The sequence below is a fragment of the Accipiter gentilis genome, chromosome 30, assembly GCF_929443795.1.
Source record: "Accipiter gentilis chromosome 30, bAccGen1.1, whole genome shotgun sequence".
Taxonomy (NCBI): domain Eukaryota; kingdom Metazoa; phylum Chordata; class Aves; order Accipitriformes; family Accipitridae; genus Astur; species Astur gentilis.
Genome location: NC_064909.1, coordinates 1,029,606 through 1,046,968, shown reverse-complemented (window position 1 = coordinate 1,046,968; position 17,363 = coordinate 1,029,606). Strand labels below are relative to the sequence as shown.

Genomic DNA, 17,363 nt, shown 5'->3' with positions numbered 1-17,363 from the left:
TAGTGCTATGAGGAGAAAGCCAACCTAAATCAACCTTGAGGCGTTCCCCCTGTGGTTTCCAATTTCCAACTACTTTCACTAGCCCTAGATAATACTTACAGAAAAGTGACATCATGAGGTTAATTTTTACGTGGCTGCCATGTTTAGGCAGAGAACCTCATGCACTTACAACCACAAACTATCTTTCTTTAATAAACAAATGTGTGTGACTGCATATACATGAATTAACATAGTTATTTGTTGAAAAATTTTATAGAGATATTTGTTTGAATTATATTTAAACTACTTCAGATTTTATAAAAAGCATAAAAGTGATGCTTCAAAAACAGTCTGCACAAATCAAAACCTAAGGGGCTGTATTGTGTAAATATGAAGACAAAAAGGAAGGGAATACATAACACTACCTGCTTAGTGAGCTGTTCTTCACAAAGTTTATAAAGAATAAAGAATTTCTGAGACAAGATCACGTTATCAATAAATCCATAACTTGCAAGCTTAACTCTTATAATTATCTGAAATACAATTTTTTTTAAAGTCCTGTTAGTTTTTCTGAATATAGGAAAGCAAAGTAAAATACACTTTTTCTTTCAGTTCAGTCAGTATATTGTACCTGTCTATCTGGAACCATCATTGCAACAGTTCTAAACTGAATTTTGAGATTTTCTGGTAGTTCCTGACGTCCAGCATATCCAGGATTCTATGTAAGAAAACATACTGCATTATTATTTACAACAGTCAAAATAACATTCTTTTTATTGTTCAACAAAAGTAAATTTATGCATAAATACCTATATCTGTTTAGACTTAGAACTCCTGTCTAGTAATGATTAAAGTGTGAAGAAAAAACTTCAACCATAATTATGAATTTAATAACCTATGCATAATTGCTAGAGTAATAACTGAATTTCTTTATCATAACATGCCAGCAATCAGAATTTTAAAATTTCATGGAATACAATCTATTTGGTTGATTTCTTCTAGTAAATTCCCAATGCAAATAGTTTTCATTACGATTTTGCAGGAGGTAGATTTTGTAACATATTAAAAATTCAGTGTCTAGCAAGAGCCAAAATAATAATAATAATAATAATAATAATAATAATTTTTAAAAGGATAACAAGCAGTCTACAGTGAAGAAATATTAAGATACCCTTCTCTAATTCTTGTATCTAAAAGGCTAGCCTTAAAGTACAGAATCTCATGGAACGTTTAATAGTTTGTGAGTGAATCCTATCCACTGAATTAAGAATCATATAAGAAATCATAATTCTCTTTTAGTGACAGATCTGACTTTAATAATGGCTCAAGAATACTCAGAGAATACTATTTAATGAAGTAGTAAAAATAACACAGTCAACAATATTAAAACATTAAAACTTTACAACAAAATTATATGAAAGAAAATTTTAATGACCAAGAAAGTTTGACTAATAAAAGATTTCTGGAAATGTGCTGCAAACATGAGGAATAACTCTGACATCAAATAGGTGACATTTAAGAAACTAGAAGCAGTGCAAATTTATGACCTCCTCAGTTATTATCCTGCATTCAAACATGCAGATGAAGATTTTTATTTCCCATAAAGTCATCTTAGATTGCCATGTGCCTTGGTATTAGGAAACATACACTATAAAATTTCCTGCCCATGAGATGACAGGAATTAGTGCTATGAAGCCTCAGGAACCCTATGGCAACAAGACAGCATACTCTGAAAGATAATATTCTAAATCCAGGAATTTGTGTTTCTCCCTTGGGTTATGGTTGGTAACTGGTGTAAAATTACATGTACTGTCTTGCATATCTTTTTTGCGCAGCGTATCCATTCGGTTGTGGGATCTAACTTTGATCTATATATACTGCAAGTCTTTTTCACAAGTAGTCATTATAAGAAAGGGAACAATGTATCTCAAATACCACCCATAAAAACTCCATGATACAAGAAGTACAGTTCTGTCATAATGCCCATGCTTATTCCAGGATTGATGCACAAGACCAGAACGGGTGCCTTTGCCACAGAAGGCGAAAAGCGGACATCCAGCATTGTATTTACCAGTTTAGACATATGCTATATCAACAAATGAAAGAATCTGATGATTTTTTGCACAGGTTTTGAAAAGACCTGTTGTCACCACAGTACAAGGAGGGTGGTTAATTCCAGGATCATCATACTTGTCTTCTGTAAATCATCTTGAAGAATTCTTTTTATATATCCATGTAAAGTACCCGTTAGACAAGACATATGTCCTTCAAAAACATCCTTCTTGTATCTCCTGTTTTAAGTGAATGTGGTTTTTTTTTCCTACAGTATCTTTCTCACTAATGCTGTAAAGTATTTCAAGCTAAGGTAGTAAAGTTACTGTTTCAGTCCTCTCAGTGAGCACAGAGAATTCTGGAAGTTTGGCCAAACTCTTAGTAATAATGAATTGCAATACAGTAATGAATGGACATAATTATGAACCTTTTCAATAATCTGAAAGTAAAAATGAAGGCATGCAATTCATGAATAATCAGATTATTTATGTGTTCCAGTAGTCTAATCTAATTGTATAGCAACAGCATCACTTAATTAATAAGATCAGTTATTTTCACTTCGCCATTTAATTAACTTATATATAGTAGAATTCATCACTTCTCTAGAATTATTACTACATTTACCATTGTTAGGAAAATTCCAAACTCTGGATTTAAATCTACACAGTCTCCATCAGAAAAAATGAACTGCTTTTTTCTTTCTTTTCTTGCTGTTAAAATAATATAGATTTGTTGTGCTGCTACTGACAAGACAGGCAACTCAATTCGGTTGAATTCATCAAAACATCCCCAAGATCCAGACTGTGCAAGACCTAAAACAGGGACAGAAAAATTTATTATCCGTTGTTCTTCACACATATTTGAGACAACTAGATAACTTTTCTTTCAAATTATTAAATAAAATTAGTTTTATTTATTACCCTGTGGCCAAGGCCTATCCTCCTCCAGTCCACCTGAATATTTCCATATCAGTCTGAATCAATGTTAGTTGATTTATACAAAATGCTTAAAAGTGAATCAAAATCAGAAAAAAATCTTTTGATATCTTGTGGCATTTGGCAGATCTTTTCATCCAGATCTCTCTGTGAATGTAGCCTTTTATTGTAAAAGGGCAATTAAATTATTTGCCAAAAGCTGTATTGTTAATCTAAAAAACTAAAAATAAGTGACTCAGAGCTACAAGACCAACCCTAAATGCTACAACAAAAAAAATCCCCAATTTTTTAATTTTCATTTGGGTCTTTCAGCCTTAACAGTGCTTTTGAATTACTTTTTCCTTGGCTCTTATAAATCATAAAGATTGAAATTAAAAATTGAAATTATTTTTGCACTAACTAGGGGTTTAAATAAAACTCTGAATCTCACAAAGCAGAAAATATTAATCTTACAGCATATATCTCTATGCATAAGCATTACCATCTTAAGTCCACACTAAACTATGAGTTTTTCATATAATGGTACAGGATATTAACATTCAAAGTGTGGACAATGCTCTGTGTGAACTTGTCTATGAAAGAAAGAGCTGAAGACAGAAAAGTAAATGGGAAGAGAAATCTAGTAGCACTGTATTAATAAAAATAACATTTTCATAAAGGATTAATTTCACAGTTGCCTAATTTCAGTTTGGAAAAGTAACATGTCTTTAGTAGCAACTAAGAAAATTGTTGTCCCTTTAGCAACATTTTATGAGAAAATCTCTAGCAGCATTTTTTCCCAAATGATACTGACGTACCAAGCAGGCAGTAGTTTTCCTTCATGTATACCAAAATATAGCTATTTAAAAGTGAAAAATTTATCCAGTTCATTCAGGGTATATTATTGTTATGCAGTTAAGGCTAAATCATTTCAAAGGGATTCTGTCATGTACTCAAAGATTTTTTTTTTAAATTTGCATAGATTGACTTTCAAAGGGGCAATATGTTTATAAACCCACAGTTTTAGGCACTTTTATGCCACAATTATTTGTTTGATTAAAAAAAACCACCCCACATTAAAAAAATTATTAATAGTTCCACCCCTTGTTTCTCAATACATGCAATACAATAATTTTGAAAAATGAGCTGACAGAAACTTCATGAAGTTCAAGTCCTTCATCTGGAACAGAATAACTCCTTTCAGCAGTACAGCTTCAGTGCTGACTGGCTACAAAGCAGTTTTGCAGAAAATTACCTGGTGTCCTGCTTAACAACTAATTGAACATGAATCAGAATTATACCCTTGTAGCACAGGAAGCCAGCCTCATATTGGGCAAGAGTGTAGCCAGCACATGCAAGAAAATCATTGTTTGCCTCTACTCGGCACTTGTGAGATAGCAGCTGGAGTACTGTGTTCAGTTTGGGGCTTACCAATAGAGGAGAGACATTGGATGGTCAGTGGCTGGAGGACATGACACAGGGAGAGGCTGAGAGAACATGATTTGTTGAGCCTGAAGAGAAAACTAAGGGGAAAACCTATTGCTGTTCACACTAGCTAATAGAAGACACTGAGAAACAGGAGCCAGGCTCTTCTCAGAGATGCAGTGGAAGCAAAGGAGACAACGGACACAGGTTTCAATGTGGGAAATTCCAAGTCAATGGAAGTATAAAAAATGTTACCATGAGGATGGTCAAACAGTTGAACAGAGGCCTAGAGGTGTTGTGGAACGTCCATCCTGGAGCACTCAAAACTCAACATGATAAGGTCCTGAGCAACCTGCTCTAATTGCACCTGCTAAATGACCTGTGGAGGTCTCTTCTATCCTACATGAAGTCTTACCTTTGAAAATCCTACCCAAACCTCTGAAGTCCATTTGATCAGAGCAGTTAAAGACTACTACGTATTTTCCCAGAGCCTTTCCCATGTCCTTCGTCGTTTCTGTTTTACCAGTTCCAGCTGGTCCCGCTGCAGCTCCTCCCATGTTCATTCCCAAAGCCTGTGCTAATGTTATATAGCACCTATAAATGAAAATTCATATTAATTTATTAAATCATACAAAAGATATATGTGTATATATACGACAATGAGTTATGTGATATTCTACAGCTCTTATGTTGAAACATTACTTCTTCATAAAGCAGTTCCCTGAGTGCAGGAAGTTCAGAGCAGTATAAGTCACAAAATACAGCACTTAAACATTACTTATAAAAGCAAAAAATTTTATGTGGTGTTAATATAGTTTCTTACAAACTGTGAATATTAGACAAGCTAAAAAAAATTAATGCACACCACATAAAGGAAGTAAATTGTCATTAACTCTTTTGGCAGCTATAAAGAACAGATTGTACTGTTGAATTCTGCCACCTCATCATATTCTGCATTGTCCTAATCTGTATACATTTCATTAGGTTAGGTTACCTTTGTCTAAATCCTCAAGTGTGAAAGAATAAGGATATATGGCTGCTTCTACAATTATGGATAAAAAAAAATTTACAACTTAAAAAAACCCAAACCCCTACGCTTTATCCTTTTTTTTTCCCCTTTTTTTCTTTGTTTTTAAAAAATTTAGACTACTGTTTTAGTTATATGAGAGTTTTTATTACAATTTTCATTCATGGTAAGGTATGGAAGGGTAACGCTAAAGGAATTAAATGACATTCCTATACAAATGATAGGGTAACTTCACTGTCAAATCAACTCAACATACTCTGAACACATTTCTAACTAAAGTATTTCTGGTTTTAATCCATAGTTGAACAGAATGTAATGACTAACTAGTTCCTACAGTTTAGCTTGAATCACTGTAATATATTATGCCAAACTTGCACTGCAGGGACCTTGATGTTTTCTAGCCAATAAGAAAATTTCTAGTGACATAAAGGTTTTAATTCTACCATTCTATTGGAGTCAGGGCAAATTTTGGGGTAGAATTAACATTTTGCATGAAAAATACTTGATTGTTGAGGGCAGTACAGTTCACTGCAGAAATGTCCTGCACTTTCCATATTGTCACAATAGCAGTCCTACCTCTTCTGGAGAAATAAAGGTGTTCAAAAATCTGTACAGACACATACTTCACATAGGTAGCAAAGTAAATGATTGTAGGTTGGAAGTTATTTTTGGTTCTTGAGGGGATCTTTTTGCAAGTGAAGTATCTTTTGGCCTTCTATTTTCTCATTTGGTCAAAAGTGACATCTCAAGAAAGGAATAAATGGAGGAAGAATTTTGACAAGAAAAGAAGCCAAGAAATTCCCAAGAGGAAAAAAGAAAAATAGTTCTCATTGTTAAGCCACATTTGAAACAAAATTAAGGGTTGTTTGCTTGCCTGGCTAGAGAACAATGGCAGGTGAGTGCATACAGCTTGGATTTTGTCAACATCTAGATTCTTATGAACATATCTAAACTATTTCCCAGTATTAATAAGGCAACAGACACTGACTGGTTGTCTTAGAATTTCAAAGACATTTGTGGTAGCCACAAAATCTTTAAAGAATTCCATATTACAGAATTTGAAATATTTGACCTAATCTTTTCTTCAGTATAGAAATATTACTAAATTATACATTACCATATAACATTAAAACTATTCATTTCTGCAAATAAAGCTTTTTCTTTTTTAAGAGTAGGCAGTGATAAAATTTTTCTAGGAATTACTAAGTGTACAAATTACTGAGACTCTATTTTACCTTTTCTAAAAGAGTATATAAGACAAAATTTTCATGAATGACCTAGCCCACACAGGACTTAATTCAGAATGTACTTCTTTAAAGACGTATGTTAAATAAACAATATAAATATATAAAGTATTAATTATGTAGTTGTTCTTCTAACCTGTCTGTAAGAGGTGTTATAACCAGACGATCAGTGCAACCCAGAAATTCATTTTGGTAAACAAAGTCAACATCTGTAATGGATACCAAGACTTGATTGAAATCCTCTTTAAAGTAGAATCTAGACTGCTTTAACCACTCAAAATCAGTTGGTGATTTGATGTGCATTTTTACCTTAAAAGAAAGTAAACAAATGTATATGTTATAATTGAGCATCCATGTTTATTGTCTTTGATAGCTGTGATAAAATGCTTATTTGTATGAGAATAATGAGTGATTACTCAGATTAAAGTTCCTATGTAAGTAAAGTGAAATACATGTAAGCATCACACAATACCTTCAGATGTATGCTAAACTGATACTAAAAAATGTCCTGATCACTTAACCTGATCATCACAACATCTGTATTAATCAAATAAATCCTGAATTGCTTTGGTAGTGCAGCTCACTCCCCAAGTGAAATTAGCAAACAACACACTGCTAAATCCACCAAACACATTGGAACAAAGGGCATGACAAAGGGACGATCCAACTGAGACGTGGAATACAAATTTGTGTAAAATGTAATAAGCTTCATTGTCATCAGCAGTAAAAATATGCAAGAGATGTAGTGTTGAGGGATTGCATTTCTCAAAAAATAAAGGAATGCAAACAATTGTAGTGGGTCTGGCTGAGATGGAGTTAATTCTCCCCATAGCAGCCCTCATAGCGCTGTGCTCTGCATCAGTAGCTAGAAAGGTGTTGATAGCACATCAGTGTTTTGGCTACTGCTGAGCAGTGCTGACACAACATCAAGGCTGTCTCTCCAACATTTTTGCCCTGCCTCAACGGCAGGCTGGGGTAGGGCAAGATCTTGGGAGAGGACATAACCAGGACAGCTGACCTAAACTAACCAAACAGATATTTCATATCATATGATGTCAGCTCAGATACAAAAGCTAAGTAAAGGGAGATGGAAGGGGGACATTTTTGTCTTGTGGAGCAACCACTACGCGTACTGAAGCCCTGCTTCCCAGGAAGTGGCTAGATATTGCCTGCTAATGGGAAGTAGAGAATAACATCATTAGTTTTTTTCTTTGCTTTCGTGCGCGACCTTTGCTTTCACTTTATTAAACTGTCCTTATCTTGACCCATGAGACTTTTGTTATATTTTCTCCCCCCTGTCCAGCTGATGAGGGGGAGTGATAGAATGGCTTTGGTGGGCACCTAGCATCCAGCCAGGGTCAACCCACCACAGTCCTTTTTGGCACCCAATGTGGAACCTCCATTCCACCCCTCGCCTCTGTGCATCATATATTTAAGAATTATCATTAAAATCTATATTCATCACACAAAATCTTCATTCACATCAACGAAAAAGAATTCTCCACACCAAGATCAAAATAATATCATCACACCACTGACAAAAAGTGGACAATTTACACACAATCCACCCCTTTTCCCTTCACCACAATTACAAGAAAAATTCCCCACTTGTCATGCAGCTCTTCACTCTCTAGCTGTCCATGTTTTGTTCAGTCCATGTTTTGCCTGTTACCTCTCTCAGTTACTATCCTTATCTCAAATTCCTCACATTCCCCCTGGGCTTCAGCACCAAAAAGACTGTGGTGGGTTGACCCTGGCTGGATGCCAGGTGCCCACCAAAGCCATTCTATCACTCCCCCCACCTCAGCTCGGCAGGGGAGAGGAAATATATAACAAAGGGCTTATGGGTCGAGATAAGGACAGGAGAGATCACTCACCAATTACCATCACAGGCAAAACAGACTCAGCTTGGGGAAAATTAATTCAATTTATTACAAATCAACCAGAGAAAGGTAATGATAAATAAAACCAAATCCCCAAACACCTTCCCTCCACCCCTCCCTTCTTCCCAGGTGCAACTACACTCCTGGATTCTCTACCTCCCCCAGCAGCGCAGGGGGACGGGGAATGGGGTTTATGGTCAGTACATCACATGTTATTTCTGCCACTTCATCCTCCTCAGGGGGAGGACTAATCACACTCTTCCCCTGCTCCAGCGTGGGGTACCTCCCACGGGAGACAGTCCTCCATGAAATTCTCCAATGTGGGTCCTTCCCACGGGCTGCAGTTCTTCACAAACTGCTCCAGCATGGGTCCCTTCCACGGGGGTCCTTCAGGAGCACACTGCTCCAGCGTGGGTCCCCCATGGGGTCACAAGTCCTGCCAGGAAACCTGCTCCATGGGCTCCTCTCTCCATAGATCTGCAGGTCCTGCTGGGAGGCTGCTCCAGTGTGGACTTCCCATGGGATCACAGTCTCCTTCAGGCACCCACCTGCTCTGGCGTGGGGTCCTCCACGGGCTGCAGGTGGATATCTGCTCCACCATGGACCTCCATGGGCTGCAGGGGGACAGCCTGCCTCACCATGGTCTTCACTACAGGCTGCAGGGGAATCTCTGCTCCGGTGCCTGGAGCACCTCCTCCCCCATCTTGTTCACTGACTTTGGTGTCTGCAGGGTTGTTTCTCTTACATGTTCTCGCTCGCTCTCTGGCTGCTGTTTCTGTCTGTCCCACAACTTTTTTCCTTCTTAAAAATGTTATCACAGAGGCATTACCACTATTGCTGATTGGTTCAGCCTTGGCTGGTGGTGGGTCTGTCTTAGAGCCAGCTAGTATTGGCTCTGCCAGACACAGGGGAAGCTTCCAGCAGCTTCTTACAGAAGCCACCCCTGTAACCCCCCCTGCTACCAAAACCTTGCCACACAAAGCCAATACAACAATTTACCACAGTCTACAAAGTTTAAATATAGGATTGGCTTTATCTGTAGGTTTTAGTAGGGTTTGTTTGTTTGTTTGTCTTCTATGTATTCTCCTTAGGAACCAGAAGGAGAATCGCAGTAGCCTACTGTCCAAAGGAATAGGAGACAGAAGGAAGAAACAAGGAGATATAGAAGATGTTACTATCATTGCTGTAACTCTAGAACAGGTGGAGCTAAAGTACAACCTAGTGCCAACTACTGAGATTCTGTAACAAGCCATAAGGAAATTATCTATGATGATAAATCTACAACACCCTCAGCAGACTCAACTTTTTTAGTTATACAAGTAAGAGTAATGAAACAGTTTCTTAAAGAAAGGACATACTAAAAGGTTTTTGTCTATCAAAACAATTCTGTAGGAAGAACTGGCAAATTGAAATATTTTAAGAAAAGCATAAAACTTTGGAGCAACTATTTAGATGACAGAACTGATGGATTTTATTCTAGTTTAAGCAAAAATGTACTGTTTTCACTATGGTGAGTTTATGGGTATCTCTGTTTTATGAAAACATGCATACACATGTCAGTACCACGTATAAGAAAAATTATGATGACAGAAAATGCATTTAATTGCCAGAAATCAAAATCTATACTTTACCAAATCATCAAAAATATCACGCTGATGTACATGAATGGTAATAAGCGTTTCAAATTTCACTCTGTCAAACTTGGAAAGATCATGCATGGTCTGGCTAATCAACATATTCAGAATCTCCAGAAATCTCCCATTGGTTACTTGCATGATTTTTTTATCCTCTTTAGCATTCTGTAGAGCTTCTTCTGAATCATGTGTCCACAACATTTGAAGTCCCAGTAATCCAACCTACAAATTTAATATGTGAAAAAAATACAAAAAAAATCAGTTGTTGAACACTACCTTTATTATAGAAGCCTTAGGTGTAATAGGAACAATAAATTATGGTGTAGAGATTATCACTATGTCCAGTGTGATGCTATCTCACCAGGATACTGTGCTGAGTTAGTTGGCTTTGCTGTGGTACTGGAAACTCCTGAGAAAACATTTTAAAAATTTTACAAAAATTTGTCACATACTGAGATAGACACAAATTAACAATGAGTCAGTTTTACTTACAATCCCTAAGTGTACTCCAATATCACAAACATGAAGAGGTCTTAAATTGTGGGGAGAAGTCCTTCTGAAAATTTCCCATTCGTAGCTAATTAAAGAACACAAAAAAAATTTCTGTGCATTTCTACTGAACATGGGATGGATTGCTATCTTTCTAACATGGCATCATGACTGGAGTACAGGCTAAAGCACGCTGAACTGCATATTATTTTGCTTCCAAATAAATCTAGAGAGTTATAGGATGTTGTGTGTAAACTACAGTCTCAGATTTATTTTGATTTACAGTATCAGCACACCCATGACAAAACAGGATAGACGAGAACTGTATCAATATCTTTTTTCCCCACATTTCTACAGTCACAAAGCACCAAGAGTTTGACTCACCCATTCTTTCTACTTTTCTATCTCCCTATACTTGTAGAAAGTTCGTGGTTACAGAGATTGTGCAGCAGGAAATATCTTACCATTTTAGAATCATTAGGCTATCATCAGTAGAGTCTAAACCAAATTTATTTTTAAATGACCAGTTAGAGGAAAAAAAATTAAAAATCTTTGGATGTGACCTTTTTCATGCTACCTGTAACAGAAGCTTCTGAGACAGGAAAAAGGCAGTTTGAAGGAAAGAAAACATTTCAGATATTTGTCAGTATGTTGCCCAATTTCTTTGCTGTCCTATAACACAGCTTTTCTTTCTCTGTACTTTAAATTTCTTTGCCAAAGACCACTTCTTCTTCTCCCCCCTGCCAACACAAGCAATTTTTTGAACATAAAAACATTTGGATTAGCAAGACGTGAGAAAGAAGATCTTAGCAGATGGTAATAAAGCCACTTCAAAATATCTGACATGCAAATAAGACAGACAGTCCTTATCTGTTTAAAGAAAAATAGTAGATTTTTTAAAATAAATACTGCTGAGATAATACATAATTATGTCATAAATACAGCTTTAAGATAATTCTATTAAATATTTAAGTGTACTTAATTTTTTTTTAAATAGGCAAAGTATTGGCCAGTTTTAACATTTGCAGAATTTCTATTAAAAAAATTACACCCAGCACTGTACTGATTAGCAAATTACAGAGTTAGAATTTGTAGAGAATAGGAAACAATTCAGTACTTGTTAATGAAATTTATGAATTATCAGTAAGATGGAAAAGTCTCTAGGCAAACTAGAATCCTTCAAGATAGGCTTCTACTAGGACTGCATTACCATAGTGACAAATATATGCACTATGAGGTAAATCTTGTAAATTATGAGATAAATAACATAATCATAGCTCTTGCAACCTTAATTATGAGAGAGAAATCAATCTGCACATGAAATTTTATTTGCATCTGAAAGGGGTTCAATATCCATCACAGAAAATATAAGCTCTACTTCCTATTCTCCAAGAGAAGAAAAAAGTCATTTTAAAGTAGATTACAAGAAAAATGTTATGCTATATATAGGGTACCAAAATTGAAGTCATTAAGGATTGCCTTCTACTGAGTAGATCCTTATGCTTGTATCCTCTATGAAAACTTCCTCATATAGACAATCCTTTATGCTCTTTACATCGCATCCCACCTCCCCACCCACCCCCAACCCAGACTGCACACACAAATCCACATCCTGTAATCTTACCTGTGCTGGGAATTGATTAAGAAAATTCAGCAACTGATATCCTGGGTCACTAATTTGATAATATGCTGTCCTAATTATGCCATGCAATGAATTCTGCTGCACACACAATAAATCCTGCAACCAAAGTTCTACTGGTCCTTTTGCAGTCACTGGAGTATCCAACTGAAAAATTAATAAAAGGTACAAAATAGAACATAGTTACTAAACTTCTGTTCAAGAATGTTAGTTACTAAATAGTTATTATACTTCTGTTCAAGGCAACAGATTTAATTTCAATAAACATACTAGAAATTTATTTAATGAAGACATATTATAGTTTTGTTACACAAATCCTAGAAATATTCATTTGTAATTAATTAAAATCAAATTATTCAATGTAATATATACTTATATGTTCAATAATAGAATGATTTATCTATCAACAACATTTCTGGAAAAAAAAATAATTCAGAGAATTACTGGAATTTTTTCTCCTTCTCTTGATATGACGGCCAGTATGTGATCATAATCCTTTGGGTGAAAGTCTACTTCATTTATATTGTCAGATATGGAAGGCAGATGTGGCTGTAAGGATAATTCAGAAGTCATTCAATGTAAATATATAACATTAGCAAACAGAAGAAAATCTCAGATAAGGTGATCTTGTAAATGTTCATCTGAACCTACAGATGAATTTCAGACCATCTGTAGGTAATAATTAGAGAAATGGTTATGTAGGATTTTATCTTCATTTGCTGGTGGGTTTTGTTTGTTTGGGGTTTTTTTTGTTTGTTTGTTTGTTTTTACATTTTCCAGTTGATCTAGTGGAACAGAGATCAGCTATTGTATGAGATCAACTATGTTATCTTAGTCAATCCTCAGTAACAATCCAGACTAGTTGGACTATAAACCTTCAGTAACGCCCCAGACTAGCTGCATGAATTTTGCAATATGCAAAGCATGGAAGTCTCACAGGGTCCATTCTGTTAGTTTAGTTGTGAAAGAAACCACCAGCAAATCACTTGATGGGAGCACACTCTGGTGTTCTGAATTCTGAAGATTTTTTTAAATTACAGATATCCATTTCATATTTTCTTAAAGACTAAAGAGCAAGAAACAAAAAATTTTCTCAAGCAAAGTTAATAAGAAAATGGTTACATTTTCATTTATTAAATGCTTTTCTATATTCTTTTTTTGTTGTTGTTATAAGCATAAAAAAAACAATCACTAATTTTGTACCTGAATTGTATGAGAATCACTTGCTTGTCCAAGAATTTCAAGTAGGACAGGATCAGAAACAAAAAAGAATCTAGGAAACAGTAGTCTTTTCTTCTCTAAGTACCTTTAAAATTGAACAAGATTTTTATTAGACTAGTTCAGCTCTTCAATTTTTTCTAAGAATGAAAGTAAGACTGAAATACTATTTATCATAGAATAGTTTGAGTTGGAAGGGACCTTAAAGATCATCTAGTTCCACCCCCTCTGTCATAGGTAAGGACACCTTCCCCTAGACCAGGTTGCTCAAAGCCCCATCCAGCCTGGCCTTAAACACTTCCAGGGATGGGGCATCCACAACTTCTCTGGGCAACCTGTTCCAGTGCCCCACCACTCTCTCAGTAAAGAATTTTTTCCTAATACCTAATGTAAATCTGTCCTCTTTCAGTTAAAACCATTACCCCTTGTCCTATCGTGACACTCCCTGTTAAAGAGTCCCTCCCTGTCTTTCCTGTAGGTCCCCTTTAAGTACTGGAATGCCACTATAAGGTCTCCCCAGAGCCTTCTCTTCTCCAGGCAAAACCACCTCAACTCTCTCAGCCTGTCCCTATAGTGGAGGTGCTCCAGCCTCCCTGATCATCTTCGTGCTCCTCCTCCTATAACTCATATAAACTATTTACAAATAAAATGCATTAAAAATTAAACAATTCATACCCTGTAAGTGATTTCTGACATACTTCCAACTGTTCATGTAAATGAGGGAGAATTTGCTCCATAGTCTCATCTCCAACACAGCAGTTAATTACATTTGGGTTTTCACGAGCTCGTTGCATTATTCTTATCCATGATTTATCAATATTCTGAAAACGCTTTGCTTCCTATATATAGCAAAAACATAAGTACTTTCACAGCACAATCTGTTGGAAATTATTACACAGATAGCTTTTAGGCAGGCATTGTAAAGTTTACCTGGGGTAACTCTTTTGCAATATCTCCCCCTACAAAAACAGCTTCAAGATAAATCCAGAGGTTCTGCACAACCAACCATTCTTCAATTATGTCTGTAGAGCTGCTTAGTTTATAAATCCAGCTCTGAATTTCCTTTTTAAATGGTGCATTGTATCTAAAAAAGGATGAGAAGCAGAAATTATTTAATGCTAAATAAAGCTATTATAAAATAAATACTCTAGAATGATGAAAAAAAACCCCAAACAACACTTGTTTCACTTAGAGGAAGAAGAATCTTGCAGAAAATTTCAACCAGCTTGATTATATTCAAATCTATTGAGACAATAGTTTGCTACTAATACATTAAAGTCTTCCACTTGAAGAAGATTTTCATTAGACATTATAACATACTTTTTCATTAAAAAATAATATTCCATTTAAATTTACTGCTGATTTAGCCTAATAATAGTACAGTTGCTATCTTGGTGTGTTTCTGAAAATACCATATACAATTCAAAAGCACCTATTGGTCAGTAAAGAGCCAAGAATCATTAAACCATCCTCCATCAACATTATCATTTCTGATGATTCATTTCCCTTTAACAGTAACTCTCCTCTCCCTTTGAATGATGAAAAGCTCAGAATTTGGCTTCCCCAAATGTCAGCTATTTGAGATAGTTTGGCTTCTATATCCTTTTCCTTTGTAGCAGATATGCATATATCCTGCAAAGAACAAACAATTTTTTAGAATCTCCATTCTTCAGAAGTGAAATCTTTCCTAATATTACACATCAGGTAATAGAATATTTTATAAAATTCCATATATTGTTTTAAAATAGTACAGAAATGTGTCACACAAATGCAGAGATCACACTACTAATTTTACTCAAATTACATGTACGGATAACTGAAAAATATACCACTTGGAAATGCATGGATATACCACTTCTGTGGCTTCACATTTTGTTATTTCTGCATAATGAGATTACTGAATCATCATTTCTACAAAATTTAGCATAGTGATGGGGACTCGTCACCGGATGAACTCTCAGTCTTATCACATTTCAATTTATAGAATCACAGCATCTAAGAATAGTTTAGGTTGGAAAGGCCATCACGTCCAACATTCTATTCAAATCAGAGCTTAATTCAAAATTAAGCAGATCACCTTGGAATGCTTCTGTATAAATACAGTATGGATATAACAATAGCTTTTGCACGCATATTTACCCTGTGAAAATTGTAAACTCCATTGAGAGATTTTCAGGCTATGTGGGGGAGCTTTTGAAGTTGTATGGTTCAGAAGAATCCATAAAGATCTAGAAAAGTACTCATACTAAATATTAACAAGCATGGAGCCTTCCTGTAAAATTTCTGATTTATTTACAAATGTTTAAAGCCACTACAGAGTTAAAAAAGTGGGAGACCATGATCATTTGAAGATTTGTCTGTCTTTTTTCATGTTTTAGGACTAAGAAAATCATAGAAAATAGGGCCAGGAAGAATGACAAAAGATTATCTAGCAATAAGTTTCCAAAGACTCCAGCTGCCACCTCTGTCTTTGTTCATAAGGATAAGAACTTCTAAATAAAATATAAATTATTTAAAACTAGTGTGGTCTGATTGAGAGTCAAGGACTTTAACAATGTAAAAAAGGTGATAATTTTATAAGTAATCATATTATTTTTGCTGACAATATAAAATGAACATGAAGGGGAAAAAAAAATAAATGTATGTACCTACTTCAATATCATCTTTATGTTTAAGAATTGGTGCTTCCATGATGTTTCGAAGGCAAAAGGAATCAGATTCTATATCAAATTGATGTCCTGTTGTTTCAGCAATACGATTCCAGTGTCTTTGCTTCATTGCTTTGTTAGTCATCATTTCCAACAAAGGACAAGACTCACTAAAATCATCAATTTTTTTCTTGAGATCTAAAAAAGCTTGCCAGTGTCGGAGTCCTTTAGGTAGTCTACGGCACCTGCAGTTGAGTTAAATTGATACAGTAGTAAATGTCTCTTCTGTCAAAATAGGAATTGTTTAAACATTTTAAAAACAGACAAGGAGATATAAAGAAGCGTGTATTGAGGTCAACATTTTCTATGTAAAATTCCAATTTGTGTCAATTATTCTACCTTTTTAGGAAAAACTAATGCAAATGCCCTACTAGGAAATCATAATATTTAACAGTTTTAACCATTAATATGTTCTTTGCAAATAAACAGAAATATTATAGTTTGCATTAAAACATAGCTTATCTGCTGCTTATCATCACAAACTCTATTGGCAAACAAAAACTAAAGCAAAATTAGTTAAATTTCATATATGTAATCCTTGTACAAATACAATATTTACTTTGATTTACCAGTAAAACACATGGCATATATTAACATACTACTTTGGAGATAAACGTGAAAATTAGAAAGATATGACCACCTTCGCCTCTACTTTTGGTTAGTGGTCCTGAAACTATTCACTAAGAAAATGAAATTTATATACTTTTAATGTGGAAAATCCCCAGCAAAACAGTTAAATGAATATTCACTTCTTTGACCACACTTTTACAGAATTAAGAATTAAGCACTTGACCCACCACAGGAGTGTCATAATGTAAATGATAAAGTATATCCTTAGCAGGAAAAGTTATAAAGCCTGGATCCTATTTCCCTTGGTTTTGCATCCTTTGTCACTTATCTCTCTACCTCTCACTGATACAATTTCATATTTTCTGTAATCAGGTACAATACAACAGTCTGTGTCTGGTTTAGAGCTATGTTAATGCTGTATGGTTGCCAGTACATTCATGTTGATTAGCCCCCTGATTGCTGTCAAACAGAATGTTTAATACCTGTCTGCCTTTCCCTGAGGGGGAAAAAGTATTTTGTGTCTGGTTTTGGACTACTATGAAGTTTTGACCTTTGTAAAACTCATAGGCACTTAAGGTTAT

The 17,363-nt window shown here is 35.2% G+C and overlaps 1 protein-coding gene across 1 annotated transcript in view; it reads right to left on the bottom strand.

Annotated features, from left to right (window-relative positions):
- DNAH8 (dynein axonemal heavy chain 8) overlaps positions 1-17,363 on the bottom strand; it is a 150,525-nt gene that overhangs the window by 82,818 nt on the left and 50,344 nt on the right. Inside the window, 13 exon segments of the mRNA XM_049833809.1 lie at positions 405-512; positions 611-697; positions 2,656-2,843; positions 4,786-4,964; positions 6,778-6,950; positions 10,156-10,380; positions 12,272-12,433; positions 12,731-12,835; positions 13,490-13,592; positions 14,180-14,343; positions 14,435-14,588; positions 14,937-15,136; positions 16,157-16,397. Of these exon segments, the coding sequence (XP_049689766.1) occupies positions 405-512; positions 611-697; positions 2,656-2,843; positions 4,786-4,964; positions 6,778-6,950; positions 10,156-10,380; positions 12,272-12,433; positions 12,731-12,835; positions 13,490-13,592; positions 14,180-14,343; positions 14,435-14,588; positions 14,937-15,136; positions 16,157-16,397 (2,089 nt within the window).